Source organism: Brachycentrus maculatus, unplaced genomic scaffold (assembly GCF_059751285.1).
Source record: "Brachycentrus maculatus isolate JH-2025_06_01 unplaced genomic scaffold, ASM5975128v1 h1tg000180l, whole genome shotgun sequence".
Classification (NCBI taxonomy): Eukaryota; Metazoa; Arthropoda; class Insecta; order Trichoptera; family Brachycentridae; genus Brachycentrus; species Brachycentrus maculatus.
This window is the reverse complement of record NW_028280931.1, coordinates 1,641,743-1,661,783: the sequence shown is the minus strand read 5'-3', so window position 1 is coordinate 1,661,783 and position 20,041 is coordinate 1,641,743. Positions and strand designations below refer to the sequence as shown.

General features: G+C 29.7%; 1 protein-coding gene across 2 annotated transcripts in view; it reads right to left on the bottom strand.

Annotated features, from left to right (window-relative positions):
* Cht6 (Chitinase 6) overlaps window positions 1-17,840 on the bottom strand; it is a 172,882-nt gene extending 155,042 nt beyond the window's left edge. Inside the window, exon 1 of one of the 2 annotated variants that reach the window (XM_088262487.1) lies at window positions 17,772-17,840. In XM_088262487.1, the coding sequence (XP_088118613.1) occupies window positions 17,772-17,774 (3 nt within the window). In that variant the 5' untranslated portion in view covers window positions 17,775-17,840. Of the gene's footprint in view, window positions 1-6,188; window positions 6,555-17,771 lie in introns of those variants that run through there. The other variant, XM_088262486.1, reaches the window with a different exon arrangement.
* Between the last annotated feature and the right edge of the window lie 2,201 nt (window positions 17,841-20,041).

The window sequence follows — 20,041 nt, the reverse complement described above, 5'->3', positions numbered from 1 at the left end:
AAGAAATAGTGGTATTTACAAGGTAAAAAAACTTAACTTAAAAATTCTAAATTCTTATAATTTTTTGATATCTCATCAAAGATGAAGAAAAATATGGAAGTCTGGGCATTTACGGGGCTTACGACCGTCATAGGCTGGTTTAAGTGATCACTTTACACACGTGTAACATTCACCCATTCTACCCATTATTGACAACCACACTACTCAAATTCTTGGAAGTTCTATATATATGAACCAATTTAGAAACCTTGTTCATGAACCACTAGAACTTCACTAGAGACATCTATTGGTGAGATGTAAAGAAGCTTTTTATTAAGCAGAAACTCTTATATTAGTATGTGAGATCCGAATCCTGGATTATAATCACACACATGAGAAACGCCAGAAAATACCATTTTCATTTTTATTATTAAGCTTATAATTTGACCAGATAATTTATTTACAACATTTTGAGTGTGTCCAAATACTTGTTCACAAAATCTGGATTATCTCCAATTACAGGAGTTATTTTCATATTATTGTGAATTGGTGAATGTTACACGTGTGTAAAGTGATCACTTAAACCAGCCTATGACGGTCGTAAGCCCCGTAAATGCCCAGACTTCCATATTTTTCTTCATCTTTGATGAGATATCAAAAAATAATATGAAAATAACTCCTGTAATTGGAGATAATCCAGATTTTGTGAACAAGTATTTGGACACACTCAAAATGTTCAATATTCTTCGTCATCTATTATATATTGAGATGTGAAAATGTAAAAATAAGTAGAGAAGCCCAGATTTATGAACAAGGATTATGACAAATCTAAAAATGTTTTAAATAATTTGTCTATTTGAGGTATGAGAATTTAATAAAGTCAACATCGTGCACTTTTGGTAAGACAATAAATTCTATTACTTCACTTACGAAATGATATCCATTGTCAGCGCTTATCTCACGGTAGGTGTACGTACTCGTGGATTATGCATAAACTTTTTATAACGTTAGGGTTTCCACAACGGCCTACAGCGCTGTATGTTTAGTTCTGGCATATCAAAGTTTGCAGATACCAATACAATACATGTTTCTAGAATTGAGCAACAAATGTAAAGTAATCATTGTATTGTTTCTGATTCTATCCGGTTTCTCATTATCGAAGAATGGGCTTTTCCGTCCGCCCACAAAAATGCGAAGAATATTATTTATTCAAATGTATAATAGGTTTTGGCTAGACTCGAATTACGCGATGGCCTTAGATCGCATATTCTCGTAATTTAAACAACATGATTTATTTTATTTTATTTATTGTACAGAATATATATTAACGGGCTTCTTGCTAAGAGGCAATATCTTCCAGCTAATTAAAAACATTTTATTTATTGTTTCAGCATTAACTTTGTGGTAAGACATGTTACAATGATTAAATAAAACACTTGTTTTTTACCACTTGAGTTTTATTACAGACTACATGTTTCAGAAGTTAAACTTCCATCATTCAGGTCTGTATAATAACTCATTATACAGACCTGAATGACGGAAGTTTAACTTCTGAAACATGTAGTCTATAATAAAACTCAAGTGGTAAAAAACAAGTGTTTTCTTTAATCATTGTAATTAAAAACATATTTTGTATTTTAGAACCATTGTTAACTTTGTGGTATGGCAATATAACACTTTCATTATTTTTTTGACATCTCAACACAGATGAAGAAAAATATGGAAGTCTGGGTATGGAAGTATATTTATAGGGCTAAAAGGCCTGGTTAGTGATCACTTTACACACGTGTAAAATTTATTCATTTTTCTATTATTGACAACCACACTACTCTATTTTTTGGAATGGAATGATAATTCATCTCATAACACTAACGAAAGCTTTTATTTAGCACAGACTAAAAATAGGGTAAACCCACACTTCCATATTCTTCTTTATCTGTGCTGAGATGTTAAAATGTAAAAATAACTCCTTTGTGCAGAAAACCCAGATTTGTGAACAATTATTTAGACACACTCGTTGTAAAGAACGATAAATGTTTCATATTTTCAAGTCGAGACACCTATAATATTGATTTTGTCCATAGGGTCTGATAATAATAACAAAGAATGAAAAATTAGCTATTTTTTTAAAGTCCGGTATTCGTTAAGTCACAAATTAATTTTCTCTTAAACCAGGTAACATTTTACGTAATCGATCTTTATCTCAAAACACCGTTTTTGCATTGAAAAAATAAGTTTTTCTTCGAAATAATTATATGGTTTTGAAAATAAAAGAGTTATTGAAAGGTAAGGAGTTTAAAAAAATGTATAAAAATATTTTTTCTTTACATGTTCTAAAATGCAAAAAAATCCAATATTCATTCATTAAAAAAATCGGTCGTGGACACACACGTGCAGCCATGACCGCGGGTGAACGGATTCTGATTTGAACTCTTGAGACAAGTTCGAGATCTCAGCCTTAATAATTGCATCAATGAATTCGCAGTGAGTGAATCGCGCAAACGGAATGCAACGGCATTCACTTCTGACGGGTAACAGGCAGTTCCATGTATTACAACGCGGACCAAGGTAACTTGTACGTTGACTACAATACCAAGTACGAGCAACTGAGAACCGCACTACGCGGATGCTCTTCCGCCGATCGATCAAGGACACGAGGAAAGCGATAAACCTCGCTAATGCCTCGAGAAATATATTTGACTTATTTGCTTCAGCAAATTGTATGATCAATTCATTTGATTTATTGTCATGATGCAATCTTACAACCTGTCAAAAAGAAAATTTGTGAATATAATCAAAAGTTTACTTATTATTTATTGACATCTCATCAAAGATGAAGAAGAATATGGAAGTCTGGGCATTTATTGGCATTCCGTAAATGCCCAGACTTCCATATTCTTCTTCATCTTTGATGAGATGTCAAAAAATAATATGAAGATAACTCCTGGAATTGGAGATAATCCAGATTTTGTGGACAAGTATTTGGAAACACTCAAAATGTTGCCGAAATTTATTCATTAAACTTTTATAATGAAATTAAATATTCCAGTTGGTCGAGATTTATTTAATGATTTGCACTTGACATTCGGTAAGCAATGTTAGTGGTAGCACGGATTTCCGTTTTGGATGTTCCGTTTTTCCGGGACGAGTGGGCGTTTAGATTATAGAGGTATTCGGATTTGCAGGGATTTGAATTATAGTAGTCAAGTTTGACTAAATTAAAAATAATAAAAATAAATACCTTGGTATTTTACAACCATTTTCCTACGTATAATCGATCTCCAGGTGCGGACTTAAAATATGTGGAATGAATAATAAATAACTCGTGTTACAAAATGTGATTACCCAACGAAATGTCGATACACGTATAACTTGTCGCGAACGATTCGCAGGTACGCCAGCAGTATGTTACATAAATGCGCCGATGAGAAGAAAAAACCCGACACCTGTAGGCGCTCCGTGGCTGTAATTATGAACGCGATATCTATATGAGTCCAGCTGGCATGCCTTTTAAAATTATATTATTTATATACATCGATTTTTATCCAGGGACTGACAATGTGTCAGGGCCAGATTGAGGAATTCCAGAGGCAAGTGTGAACCAGAGGAAACGTTCGTCCAAGGTTCTACAATCGAGGACGGATTTATTTATCAATAACCAATATCTAGATTTTCATAATTCTGTAGCGTTTATCATGAATAATGACTATTTTCAACAAAGATGAAGAAGAATATGGATGTTTGGACATTTACAAGGTTTACGACCTGTCATAGGCTGGTGAAGTGATCACTTTACATATGTGCAGCATTCACCATTCTCTGTACCCATGTGTGACAGTCACAATACTCATTTTGAAATTCACCAATCTCATGACGCTTTACGTTTGAGTTTACGGGTACCATCTACGTTTAGTTTGAGAAAGCGTTCATTTAGCAGAGACCCTTTTATTTAGACATTCGCAAAATTCGAACCGGATTATTTTACAAACTGGGTGGTACTTAACAAACATGATTTTAAATTTTTGAATACTCTCCTTATCATTCATCGTTCACTTGGTGTAATACCACTTTAAAGTGGTATTACATAAAGTGTACGATGAATGATAAGGAGAGCGTTATAATACCATACTACAAAGTTAAGAATGCTTTTAATAATCAAAAAAAAATGTACAGCTTCATGAAATGCAGTTCTACTAAGAAATATTACTACAAATCTCAAATCCAATATTATTAAAAGTCAAATTAATTTATCGACACGATATTTATATTTTATACATAGATATGACGTTCGTTATTCAAGCCCCGGTCCCGCTGCTCATCTCGTATGACGCCTCATCACAAGAGGTTCAAGAAAGTGAAAACCGCTTTTATATAACTCTTTCTCATCCGGCGGTGATCTCTTATGCCTCTATCGATTCTGGTACGAGCAGTTTTCTCACCGAGAATTTATTGCAAAATACTATTTATATGACCAACGGTTCTCAAATAATTCTCTCTTATTTGGGTCACATGGTCGAAACGATGCGGTATTTTATTATTGGCAAATCTTGGCTGAATTATTAGATGCTCATTTAAAGTTTTATCTTGGTATTTTCAATCAAAATTTATGTGGTCTCCTGAATGTCGAGTATTGATGCGCAATTCCTCATCATTTCTATCGGTTCTGAACCAAATTTAAGGCAGAGTTTAATGAGGACACTTTCAACTTTTTTTGGAATTATAAAAAAAAAATACACTAATACATAAAAAGTATTAACACTAGTACATATAAATATAGGTGGAAATTGAAATCGCAGGAGGCTAATCCCTCTTAAAAACAGGGCACAAGGCCTACACCAAGAAGAAGAGAAGAATACATGAAAAATATTTGAGTTCATTAATGGAAACAAGACTAGTTTCGAAAACTACAGATGTTCTCGAAACTAGTCGTATTAATAAACCCTAATAATAGTGGATTTACAAGTACTTTTTTTTAATTACTAAAATCATCATGTTATTCCACAAAATTTAATGCCGAATCAATACATGTTTTTACGGTCTCTCTATTTTGTCGACTGTTGTCGAACTTTCCTAGTTAATATAAAAAATATGAAATAATTTAATTAAGTTTGTGGGCTCGTAAAAAAACTGTCTAATATTGTAACAAAGTTATTTAAGTAATTTAAACGTTATGTAAAGCCTTTTGGTTACCTAAAGAACAATTGTGCATTTTGCAGTCCAAGGAATGAACATTTCAAACACATCTAGCATACGTTTTTCTTCCTCCGGGCCCATATTACCACTCCATATAATACAATGGAGAATACCAGCGTTTTCATTTAAATTTTCGTTTCCTCATTTTGAACTGATCTGAATCCGCTTAACATCCTCCATCATCAGAAATGATTGCACCCAAATAGTCTATGTATTCAAACAAATAATAATAATAATAAAAACCTTTACTGCACCCCAATGGTGCATAGGGCACTGCTTCATATAAACGCAGTGTTATCTCGATCGTTTACACATGAAGGGAAGGTGATCAGCCCTCCACTTCAGGTACCAGTCCAGTGCAATATTGAATAAATATTAGAGTGAAAAAATCACTTATATTTATTACACCCCCCTGGGAATCGAACCCGGGACCTCCAGAACGGTAGCCGAGCATGTTGACCATTACACTACGGAGGCGGACAAATGCAAATGAATAATAATGCAAATAAATAATAATAATAAAAAACAAAATTAATGTGTGAAAACGATTCAGGAAATCAAACCCAAGATGTCATAAACAGTAAGTAGCCAGAGGCTACAACTATAGTAGTGATATGCTAATTCATTAACTGATATTTCAACACATTTTGTGAAAATTGGAAATAAATTTATTTAGTTGGCTCAAAAATACCGAGACGTATAAAATATTATTTATAACGTACATCGTACACAAACTTACATTAATATAACGTAATCCAATGATATATTTATTGCAAATTAAAAATTAATATGGTGCAATTTGATTCGTGCGCAATTAGACCATACTGAATATTAGGGCTTCTTTTCATCACCATATATAAATTAATAAAATAATAAAATAATCATAATTTCCAGAAATAGTAATATTTTATGAAAGTTATATAATACCAGTAAACTAGAAGTTTTATTATTTTAAGGGTTGCATTTTGACCTGCAATATATTTTGACAAAAAATTATTAGATAGACTGAAACTTACCGGTCGCATATTCATAAAAATGTCCTTAGCGCTTGTAGCCATCCTGGCAATAAAAAAATCGACGTTTTTTTAAAACACTAAAGAAATCACAGCATGGCAACAGTTATACACATGACACTTTGCTGCAGAAATACTCGTCACTAATTATATCCTTATTTGTGTATATCCTTGTTAACAAATTCACCCACTGTTTGTTCAGCAAACACTCCCGAGGGCGCACTTATGGTTAAAGAGAATATTTTAGTAATTTCATTAAGGAAATTGTAAAATTCCAGCTGCGATTGTCTTTATTTTTAATGTTTTTATTCGATTTTCGTATCGATGGCCACATTCACGCTCGCGTCCTAAAGAATACTGATCTTGAATAACTCGAAGACCGAAAAATCGCTTTCTATCCATAAGAACTCCGCGTTAAAACTACAAGTAATAGTACAAAGAAAGTAAAAACAAACCACCTCGCCAAAAAATCTCCAACAACCCATTCGCCATTCTCTCTCAAACTTTCACTTCCTATATAGTGGCTGTTTCTGAAACGTTCACTTGCAAAGTGTATACGAGGTTGTATCATTAAAGTAGACGTGATAATATTATATCTGGAAAAATAAAAACACTTTATATAAAGGTACAATTCATTGTTCAGTCTTCGTTTTGATTTGATAAGAAAATAGTATATTTTTGATACTTGTCGTATTAATTTCACGCTATGATAGGCGTATGGAAGCTTTGAAGGAATTAGTGAATGTACTGCACATACTAGATACTAGATATACAATATAATAATACCTTCATATACTATTTTATTATTCAATACAAAAGTTGTATTAAAATTATTGAAAAGGTTTACACCGTATTTTTACTCGTTTTTTTACATATATATCGAAATGAATTATAGTATGAATTATTTTATTAATACGAAAAAGAGGCATGTTTTTTGCAAGTGAATTGAAAAGACTATGTATTGAGTTTCTGTTTTGTATTGGCATATTGTTACACTTTTAATTGATTTATTTTTAAATCAAGTACGCAATAAAATAAACAGATTCGACTTAAATGTAGTTGAAACTATTTTATTAAATGTAGAGATGTGCGGCAAAACAATATATGATAGATGTTCGAATGGTGATACATGGAAATAATGCAAGGCTAAGATAAGCATTATCGATAAAAGAATATTAAGAAAGGTGTATGGAGATGGTTTAGGCATGTGAATCGAAAGAGTAAAGAAATATTATCGTTACTTCACAAACATACATGTTAGAAATGAGTGCTTTATGTTTTATTTCTTTTCTATTTAACATACTACGCCACAGCAACACTTACCTTATAGGCGTTGAAATAGAAATGTATTTATATTTTTATTATCGCTGAACAAAATAACGTACAAAATTTCTTAGTGATAGCAAATCGAGTGTTCCAGCAAACAATATTTTTTTCCCATTTTAGAATTCCTAATTTAGATAGATACCTACCCTGGTTGAATGTGCCCCATGGCTGAATGTGCCTCCTTTTCCCCTACAGCAAGTTTACCAAAAAAACTTATTCTGCAGGGTGCAACCTTTTCATTAATAAATAACTACTACCACCACCACGCCGTTTCCCCTCAGGTGTAAGCAGAGAGGATGGAACGCCGCAACCTTTTGTCCTGACATACACTCCAAGCTTCTTTGACATCCATACATCTATTCATACATGCCCTCCGATTGCGCAGACTTTTGACACCACCAGATTTTAGATTCTCAATGATCTGGTCGTGCCAAGCGTTTTTCGGCTATTCTCGTTCTGTTTTCCTGATCATATTCGCCAAATATACTTTCTCAGTCATTCTCTCATTATCCATTCGCTCCACATGTCCGTACCACCTAAAATAACTCTTCTTAATCTTTTTTTTCTTTCACCGTTTCTATTCATTATTGTTATTCTTATTTGTTTATTATTTTTAATTTCATTGTATAAAAAAATGTTGTAAAACATATATGGCTGAAAACAAGTATTGCACCCACCACTTAATAAACATGAATAAAGAGTTATTATTATTATTTTCGATTATCCCTAGTTCAACCTGATATTGATTTCCAATATCTTCGTTTTTAATTGTCATACAATGATTTTCCACTACTCGAATGGTTAAAAATATCGACATCAAAAAGCCGTAGTAACGGTATATCTAGATTTTCCTAGATTTACGGTTTTCACAATTGACTATACTAACCCACTGGCAGCCGGTGAGGAATAACCAGTTGGTCAAGAAGCTGCCACAGCAGCCTTTCTTGCGTGCGACGCAAGGACGTCTTCTTTGTATTCATGTTAATGATTTTACCATCGTTTAATAAACAACTCCAATGAAAGTGAAACCTGTCTTATCGCTTAACTACGGTATATTTTCTCGCCATTCTATAGATTCCATATTAATTTGTGTATATATATATATATATATATACATATATATATATATATATATATATATATATATATATATATATATATATATATATATATATATATATATATATATATATATATATATATATATATATATATATATATATATATATATATATATATATATATATATATATATATATTATATATATATATATATATATATATATATATATATATATATATATATATATATATATATATATATATATATATATATATATATATATATATATATATATATATATATATATATATATATATATATATATATATATATATATATATATATATATATATATATATATATATATATATATATATATATATATATATATATATATATATATATATATATATATATATATATATATATATATATATATATATATATATATATATATATATATATATATATATATATATATATATATATATATATATATATATATATATATATATATATATATATATATATATATATATATATATATATATATATATATATATATATATATATATATATATATATATATATATATATATATATCTACAGAGAAAGAGATAGAAATATATGACAGAATGTAAGATTATCGTACACAATCCCTGGAACAGGTGCAAGAATTTTTATATCTAGGAAGCATGTTTACAAGGGATGGAAAAGTGGATAAGGATATTGAGAGAAGAGTGAATGCAGAAAATAGAATAAATGGTGCTTTGAACAGAGTGATTGCAAATAAAAATATCCATGGAAGCCGGTTCACAACGGCGTGCTGGTACCGACACTAATGTATGAAAGCGGAACATGGAACTGGCAAAGGAAGGATGAAAGCAGAGTGAACGCTGTTGAAATGCGCTCTCTCAGACGAATGCGTGGAAAATTATTGTATGACAGAATTAAAAACGACGATGTAAAAAATTAATGTAAGGCTGAACAAGGAATAATTGGAAAGATTAGGAAGAGTTCTTTAAGGTGGTATGAACATGTGGAGCGAATGGACAACGAGAGAGTGACTAAGAAAATATATGTGGCGAATGTGAGAGGGAAAACAGAACGAGGACGACAGAAAATGACTTGGTACGATCAGATCAATCAAAATTTAAAATCTGGCGGTGTCAAAAGTCTGCGTAATCGGAGGGCATGTATGACTACATGGCGTAAGTAAAAATGTAAATGCTAATTGGTTCAAAATCTCCATTCTCCGATTAAAGATTCTTATTTATACGTTATTTTTGTAAAAATATCTCCTAAATGAACCCAGATTTGTGAAAAAGTATTTGGACACACTCAAAATGTTGTGAGCATCTTCTTCCATCGCATAGATCCGAGGATCTGTTTGTTCCGTTATCCATCTCTTGGGGACTGCCAGCTGTCCCACCATAGTTTGGAGGTCTTCCAGGTGGTCTACTTCCGTCTAGGTTCTCTTAAAGAGCATCTCGGGCCAGTTTATTTTCTTGCATTCTATTGAAATGGGCATTCCAGAATCGTCTTCGCTGTCTTTCCCACCTGACTATATCCTCCGTACTCCATATTTTTCGAATTTCCGTGTTCCTTAACTACTCTCTTAACGTGTTTCCGGTTATGCACCTAAATGTCCTTATATTTGAAGTCCTTAGAAGTTGTGAGTATAAGTTTGTATAATTTACTGCATACAAGAGAGTGTAATGTGTGCATATTTTAAGTCCCTTGTAAGGTGCGTTTGTTTTCTAATGAAAAATGTCAGTATAAGTAATATAATCGCTGGCAAGTAGTATAGATATCGTAGGTTATGGTGTTCATGACGAGAATGCAACTTCAGCGTACTTGGGAGCGAATAGCAGAATGCGAGTGAAAGGACTCAGTCTGAGACCAATACGACATCGGCAAACGTGATTCGCGTTCCTAACCATGAAGTGTGGCCTGTTGAGGCAAGTATACACCAGGGGACATTGACAATATATTTATTTTATTTTATTTGTCCGGGAATTGTACAGCTTTACATTTAAAAAAGTATATAATAAACAAAAGTTACATTAATAAAAATAAAGCCAATTAAAAAATTCCACATTTATGTTTCAATAACTATTAAAAACATTCAGGGATAAAAAAGGGTATGGTATAAAAAATTGATTTTACAGGAAGAAGAAGGAAAGGAGAGGAATTAATGAGGGTGGTTTAAGGATTTTTTTTTCTTTGTAAGAAGTTTAAAAATAAGAATATATTTATAAATATACACACATACACACACACACACATATATATATATATATATATATATATATATATATATATATATATATATATATATATATATATATATATATATATATATATATATATATATATATATATATATATATATATATATATATATATACACACACACATATACATACATATACATATACATTACATTTACAGAAAAAAAATTGTCATGCTCCGTTCACCCCCCCCCCATAACATAACTAAGGTTATTGGTGGAGAGTAAAAATAGTATGACAACTTTCTACTAACCTCTTTTTTATTGTGGCTATGCTTTTTCCAAAAATATCAATGTCATTAAATGTCTTGTTGTAAGTGTTCATGATTCTGTTTAGGGTGGTATTTTGTAAGAAGACTGTGTTGCACTTTGGTACATGAAGAAGGTGAGTAGAACGCTTAAGACTTTGAGGTACTCTAAGGTCTATGTATTTAAGAATAATATTCCCGAAACACTCGATAAAAATCAATCATATTGTGAACCCGGAAAAAAAATGTATAACACTTACTCTAGGCAACTAGAAACTGCTGAAATGCGAATGCTTAGATGGTCAGCTGGAGTGTCCCTTAGAAACTACGTAGCTTGGGTGTAACCAGCATCAATAGTAAGGTAGAGGAAAAGCAATTGAGATAGTAAGGGCAGATAGGACGCAGAGAACCTGATCATATTGAATCAGGCTATCACCATGGATCTTCCTCGAAAGACGTCTAGAGGAAGACTAAAGAATTCATGGTTGCTGCAGAAAGAAAACATTGAGTTGAGATGCATGAATGTGGGGTAGGTGAGATCTTAAATAAGCTCATATATTTTTATCACAAATTTATTTTCTTCCGATGCGGAAAAGATATAGTAGATGTGATTTTATTTACTTTATTCCAGTGTCCTCTCACGACAGAGAAGGAAATCTTTCTAAATAACTTAATACGGGCAGGAAGTCAATTCCCTACCCAAGTATCTACCATTATTTCTGATCCTAATTCTAGAATTGCAGTCATAATCTCTAAAATAATAAAGCTAAACACATTTATGTTTTTTTAATTGGCAATTTTTATTTTTAATACTTTTTATTATTATTTTGTTTGTTACAAACATAAGCAATTTTTATTTTTTAATACTTTTTTTATTATTTTGTTTGTAATAAAAATAAGACTTGTTCCTGAGTGAGCACTTGCCTTTATATGTAGCTAACAGTACTAAAGACCTACGTATACCTGTCTACCAAGCATGGTTGAAATGCACCGACATTAATACAGCGATCGAATTACAAGAATATCCGAAAATCAAACAGGATGCGAACGTTTGGATGTTGACCTGATCGCCAGTAAGATTTTGCAAACAAAACAAAACTGTCAGATATTTTATATAATTTTTAAATTTTGTTACTGAATTCATAAAATCAATTTAAGTCATATTATTTTTTGACATCTCATCAAAGATGAAGAAGAATATGGAAGTTTGGGCATTTACGGGGCTTACGACCGTCATAGGCTGGTTTAAGTGATCACTTTACACACGTGTAACATTCACCAATTCTACCCATTATTGACAACCACACTACTCAAATTCTTGGAAGTTCTATATATATGAACCAATTTAGAAACTTTGTTCTTGAATCACTAGAACTTCACTAGAGACATCTATTGGTGAGATGTAAAGAAGCTTTTTTATTAAGCAGAAACTCTTATATTAGTATGTGAGATCCGCTTAATAAAAAAGCTTCTTTACATCTCACCAATAGATGTCTCTAGTGAAGTTCTAGTGATTTATTAAGCAGAAACTCTTATATTAGTATGTGAGATCTGCTTAATAAAAAAGCTTCTTTACATCTCACCAATAGATGTCTCTAGTGAAGTTCTAGTGATTCAAGAACAAAGTTTCTAAATTGGTTCATATATATATAGAACTTCCAAGAATTTGAGTAGTGTGGTTGTCAATAATGGGTAGAATTGGTGAATGTTACACGTGTGTAAAGTGATCACTTAAACCAGCCTATGACGGTCGTAAGCCCCGTAAATGCCCAAACTTCCATATTCTTCTTCATCTTTGATGAGATGTCAAAAAATAATATGAAAATAACTCCTGTAATTGGAGATAATCCAGATTTTGTGAACAAGTATTTGGACACACTCAAAATGTTGTAAATCAATTTAAGTCATTTCGGGTATAAAATCACCTGTCTCAACGGCATTTGGCCTGACTCAAAGTAGGCCAGATTACTGGTTTTCATTATCATATAAATTTTCGAATTAATTAGATTATTCCATCTTTTCGTCAATCCTATAGCTTAGTTTCTTTTTGTGCAGTATGCAATAATTTCTACCGTTCTGTATACAAATTTGTGTATTTTCCTAAATTCATATTTTATGTAATGTCTCTTCTATTATGCTAGTTATAAAGTCATTTGTGTTTTTGCCTAGAATTTTCAGTCATGAATAACAAGGAATTAAACTAATTTTAAACATTAAGAGTAAATTCATTCACTAGTAGGTATAGGCTGTAAAACTTATAAATTTGAATATATTTTTTTGAGAAGTAAAAAGACTGTTGAAAGAAACAACCTGTTGCCCTCTTCAGGGTTTAATTTATGACTATATAAAATAATAACGTAATTTATGACTATATAAATAATATATTACTATGATCCACAAAGTTTATGCTTTCAAAATTCAAAATATATAAATTCGAAGCTTAAGTACTGCCATAATAATCCGTAGCTAGATTTCAGAGTCACTTGGATAGGTAATTAAAAAAATCGTTGTGTCGCAAAAAATCAAACCCATTCCCTGCAAAATAACGATTCATCAAGAAAAATATCATTTTGTTTTAGTATAACTGCTAAAAATATATAAACACATAATCTGGAAATAATCTTATACTTTCAAGTGATCCTTGGGTCATTCCAGGGTACACATTTTTTTCTGAAATTATCTTGTGAGTGTATTTTATTTATTTCGATTAGATTTACCTGGCATCAATGATATTTGACGAAAAAGAGTCGATAAAACATCCTATCATCTTCTCTTTTATATTTTTAACAATCTTATACAGTAATTTTATAAATTTATTTATCATCAGTGCTGTAAGTTCCCATGAAATGAACATTAAACTTTTAAAATATTTGAGGAACGAAAAGATAATTTTAGTAATTATTAATTTGTATGCATCACGAGAGTCCATCCTTGTTATTCCAAAAATGTTTCCAACATATTTTAACACATGACACGGAGATGAATATTCAATGCAAGAATGCTGAAATTGACCTTCAAGTTGTCTTCCTTTAAATGTCAAAATACTATCATGTTGACGTCATTGTCAGTGAAGAGAATCTCCCTATTACGTTATAGATGTATCACCCATTTGTTTGAGAACACTTAGACGTTTCCTTCTTCTTCTTCTTCTTCACTTTTTTGTATCGCGTCACAGCGGAGTATGTATTGGCAGCCTCTGACGAATGGTTTAATTCTGTAGTTGAGCTGCTCATATGCTTAATACTTTTCTCCCTGTATTGCATATTCCTTGGACTTCTTCTTAAAATTTTATATATATTCATCGTAAATATTCTTTATATACATATTCATATATACTAACATGTATATTCTTATATTTTCTTATGTGTCCGTAACTATTATATACGAAGTATTTTATTCTTTTGATTCTTTTAACATTTTTACTTGTTTGCAATTTTTTTCATTTCTGATACAATTTAATCCAAATGTATTTTTATTTTCGAACGTCCATAAATGTGCGAAAATTTTTATTTTTATTTATTTCTTACAATATGCATGCAAATAGAAAAAAAGTTTTAATTTTATTTCTATTAGCAGGCATTGACTGCAGTCAAAAATATAATAAAACCTCACGAAATCCCCAGAGTAAATGCTTATTTCAGTTTTTCGTTTGTTTTTATTCTGTTCTCTTTTCAGTTCGTTAAAATGCCATAAATGTGACTCTTTATAAATGTTAATAAATAATAATAAAAATCATTTGCGCCTAATAAAATGGCAATTGTTGGAGCATATCTGTTGACTTATAGGTCTCTACTAGGTGTTCATAACTTACAACATTTTGAGTGTGTCCAAATACTTGTTCACAAAATCTGGATTATCTCCAATTACAGGAGTTATTTTCATATTATTTTTTGACATCTCATCAAAGATAAAGAAGAATATGGAAGTCTGGGCATTTGCGGGGCTGACGACCGTCATAGGCTGGTTTAAGTGATCACTTTACACACGTGTAACATTCACCAATTCTACCCATTATAAGGGATATACTAAGGCAAGGTGATCACTCATGCGCTTCGGGGACCAATCCAGAGTAATATTTAATAAATATTGGAGTGTAAAATCGGTAATATTTATTTTCACCCCCCCTGGGAATAGAACCCGGGACCGTACGGAAGCCAAGCGTGTGGAACATTACACTACAGAGGTGATTTTTTAAAAATAATAAGTAAATAATCAAATTGAACTCAGTATCTCTCATATAAAATACGTGACTTTAGATTGGCGTTTCAATAATTTAAGTAATCTTGAGATATATTTTTTAATGAGTACGTAATAGATAATACTTTATCTAATCAGAATATAAATCAAAATATATATACGTGAACTCAATAAGCTGTCATCGCGTCATTTTTAATTGACAAATAAATTAGGTGTAAAGGTTGGATCGGAAGAAAAAATATTGAATTAGCAATTCGTTCACTCCTTTCAAGAACGTAAAAATCAAAAAACTTGATATTTCAGGATAACGTTTTTAAAGTTTAAAAATATAATATAATATTTTAAAAATAAATATCAAGCCACTTATTGAACTTTTTATTGTGCAAGAGATCTTTTTAGGTAAAACCTGAAGGTTTTTCTCCATTTGAAAAACATTTAGTTTATTTAAAAAATTAATTAAACAATATATTTTCTTCAAAATGCAAAAGCAACACTTTCTGCACTGTAGCGGGTAAAAATTAAGTAAAAATATACCGCTTTTGCTGGGATATAGTACATTTTCTGGGCATTCCGAAAACATGCACAACTGAAAATTGCCGATTTTTGATTTATGACGTTCTTGAAAGGAGTGAGCGAATTGTCAAAGCCTCATTTAATCAATATGTTACTGTCATAAAGAAAAAATGGGTAAATTTGAAGTAAATTAAGAGTATTTGCATTTATTTTATAATAATTATTGACGCGGTGATTCCTTTATCATCAATTTATAACGGCTCGGTGATAAGTCTTGTACTCCAGATCTGAAAGAGTTATATTAATGGGTTTTATACCAATACTCGAATAAATTTGTGATTCTTGTAACTATTTATGTGTTCAAACCTATGTGCAAATAAATATCTAATCATATACAGAGAATAGCTTAGATACATGTTTTTTTCAAAGTCATTTTTCAATATAATGTACCTAAACAGTCATATCGATGTCCGAAAATGTTAATGTTATAATTTTTTATTTATTTATTAAAACACCTTTTTTATATTGATTTAAAGTGTTTTTCTTTCAAATAAATAAATGATTTTGAAACAAAAAGAGGTATTTTGAATGGTAAGGGGTTATAAAAAAAATATTGAAAATATTTATTCGACAAATTCCTATCACATCCTAATCAAATCGGCGTGAACCAAACGATCGACTTTTCCGACGGTCGGCCCGTTTCATGTTTAATCTGAAAAAACATAGCTGTACTAAATTATTAATATAATAAAAAGGTACATAATTCTTTGTTTGTTTTTGTTTCTCAAATGTTAAAACCTATGAGAAATAAATATCGAACAAAAAATTGAAGTATAAAAAGGTCAATGTAAAACAGAATTCTTTTAGATTCTTACAGCCTATGCCTCGTTTAAAATTGCGTTTTTATAAAAATCTCCATTGATTAAAGAAAAAAACTTGTACTTTAATTTATTACAGCATTATTTCTGTAATAAAATTCCTGAGCTCTTGTTCTTTGCCTCTGAAAAATGTCTGATGAAGGAGACGTGTGTTTTTTTTTTAAAAGGTCCTGAAACTCAAGCTTTTTACTGAAAAAAAATTCAAATATCTTTAAAATATTCCTTACAATGCCATATTTTATCATTTCTGCGAATTAAATAAATATATATTGTAATTACGCAAGCGCAAACATTGTTTCATCTAGTTGATTTTGAAAATTTAAAAAAAATATATCCGTGAAAAACGGTGCTGGAACGCCGTTTCACCGCCTTACACTGGAAAAAAACTTCTTTAATAATAGATTTATATTATCCACTGACACTTCGTGATGGAATTGCATTTTTAATTTATTATTAGATTAAAACCAATATTTTTAGCTTTTCCACTTTTTTATTTGACCAGCGACCGGGTTTCGTCGTTACCGACATCATCAGACTGATGATGTCGGTAACGACGAAACCCGGTCGCTGGTCAAATAAAAAAGTGGAAAAGCTAAAAATATTGGTTTTAATCTAATAATAAATTACTTCTTTAATAAATACTTATTCTAACAAAACATTTATTTAAATTCATAAAATATAAAACATTCATAAATAAACATTTTTATAAAATTTTATAAATGTTCAATTATTAAAATATCGCAATTTTTGGTAAATAATTAATAAATAATACATATTTTTCACAACATCCGTATAACCCCGTTAAGGAACCAATTTCTGTTAGTGGCTAATTATTGCAACATATAATTTTCATGGACGATTTGTTGAATTGTTCAACTAAGTTATCATTTATTAAAGATGAATACGACTTGTTATTATAACCTTAAAGATACGTTATCCGCAACATCTTTTACTTTGTCTTATCTTGATCGCAACTGATTTAAAATGATTAAAAAATTAGTCACCTTTTATGTGTTTTAAACACCCATTTACGGATTTACGCTGATAAAATGAATCTTTATAACTTACCATACGTCCCGGCTCGACCGGGATTGTCCCGGTTTCAAACACGGGTCCCGGTGGCGGTGTCCCGGCCGGTTTAGATTTAGATAGGTCCCGGTTTCCCGGTTTGCGCGATCACTGTATATTTATCTATTCTATTCTAATTGTGAAAAAACAGTTTCAGTAGCGCCGAAATTTTTACATGGATTGGACTATATCATGTATACGTACTTAAATCGGAAGAAATAGAGAGATATGCAGAAGCTAAAAAAAATATTCAATGATTATGCTTATAACACATTTACGCCAAATTTTTAAGCGTCGGCAAAAACAAACAGTTTTCTAGTTTAAAAGAATTTATTATTGGTCACAAATATTTTTATTTGTTTTTTTTTTTATCAAATTGTATTCGAAGTTGTTACACTCCTCAACAAAAGTAATTTTATATAAAAAAAATGTCAATATAAAAAAAACATTATATTTTTTGTTGAAAAAATGTTTCGCTTAACGAGTATTTCGTTGAACGAGTAGATGCTGGAAACGAATTATGCTCGTTATGAGAGGTTCCACTGTATTTTATTCCCTACGATTTTATTATTAATTTAATCTTCACAATATTTAAATCTTAATGAATGAAAAGAGGGTCGAACCTACAATTTGCTAACAATGTCATACTTGAAATATTCTCACAGACTAATTGTATATTTTAAAAAATAATGACGTTAGCAGTATATGTTCCAGACCATAGATTAAATAATTGATGCTACTTGTCAGTTACGAATACCTATGTATGTGTGTATTGCAGTAAGCAGTAAATATATTTATCATTTAAAAAGTTATTTTGTCTAATAATGTTGAGTTTTCTGAATATGTACTACAAAAACTAATCTTGGAGTTATAGAGATTAGCTATCAAGTTTTAGGTAATAATCAAGTGTCATCCAAATGACATTGCTACTCGCAATCACAAACAAGGATGTGCTTTACTCGACAGAGCATATTATTTTCATTCATTTTATAAATATTTTTTGATCAAGAAATATCATTCTTACTAAGTACTGTTCAGTGCTCATTTTGTACATATATATTGTATATATATGTATTAGATACTGTATATATGTATTATATGTATTAATTTAAAGGCTTCAGCCGTTCAATAAATAAATAAATATAAATATATATATATATATATATATATATATATATATATATATATATATATATATATATATATATATATATATATATATATATATATATATATATATATATATATATATGTATATATATATATATATATATATATATATATATATATATATATATATATATGTGTATATATATATATATATATATATATATATATATATATATATATATATATATATATATGTATATATATATATATATATATTTATATATTATTTTCGTTCATTTTATAAATATTTTTTGATCAAGAAATATCATTCTTACTAAGTACTGTTCAGTGCTCATTTTGTACATATATATTGTATATATATGTATTAGATACTGTATTTATGTATTATATGTATTAATTTAAAGGCTTCAGCCGTTCAATAAATAAATAAATATAAATATATATATATATATATATATATATATATATATATATATATATATATATATATATATATATATATATATATATATATATATATATATAAATATATATACATATATATATATATATAAATATATATAGATATATATATATATATATATATATATGTATATATATATATATATATATATGTATATATATATATATATATATATATATATGTATATATATATATATATATATATATATATATATATATATATATATATATATATATTATTTTCGTTCATTTTATAAATATTTTTTGATCAAGAAATATCATTCTTACTAAGTACTGTTCAGTGCTCATTTTGTACATATATATTGTATATATATGTATTAGATACTGTATTTATGTATTATATGTATTAATTTAAAGGCTTCAGCAGTTCAATAAATAAATAATTATAAATATATATATATATATATATATATATATATATATATATATATATAAGTGTGTGTGTGTGTGTGTGCGTGTATTTATCTCTTGTTACACACATCACTCTGGAAAAACTAATTCAATTTACTCTACATAAGGATTTTTACTAAGGTTACTAAAAGATTCTTTCCATGTTTATAAGAGTTATAAATTTTAATAAAAAATCTTAATATTCGTAATATTTTGTACAACCCTGGTTTAGCTTGGACCTTGAACGCTAGCTTGTTTATCAGTT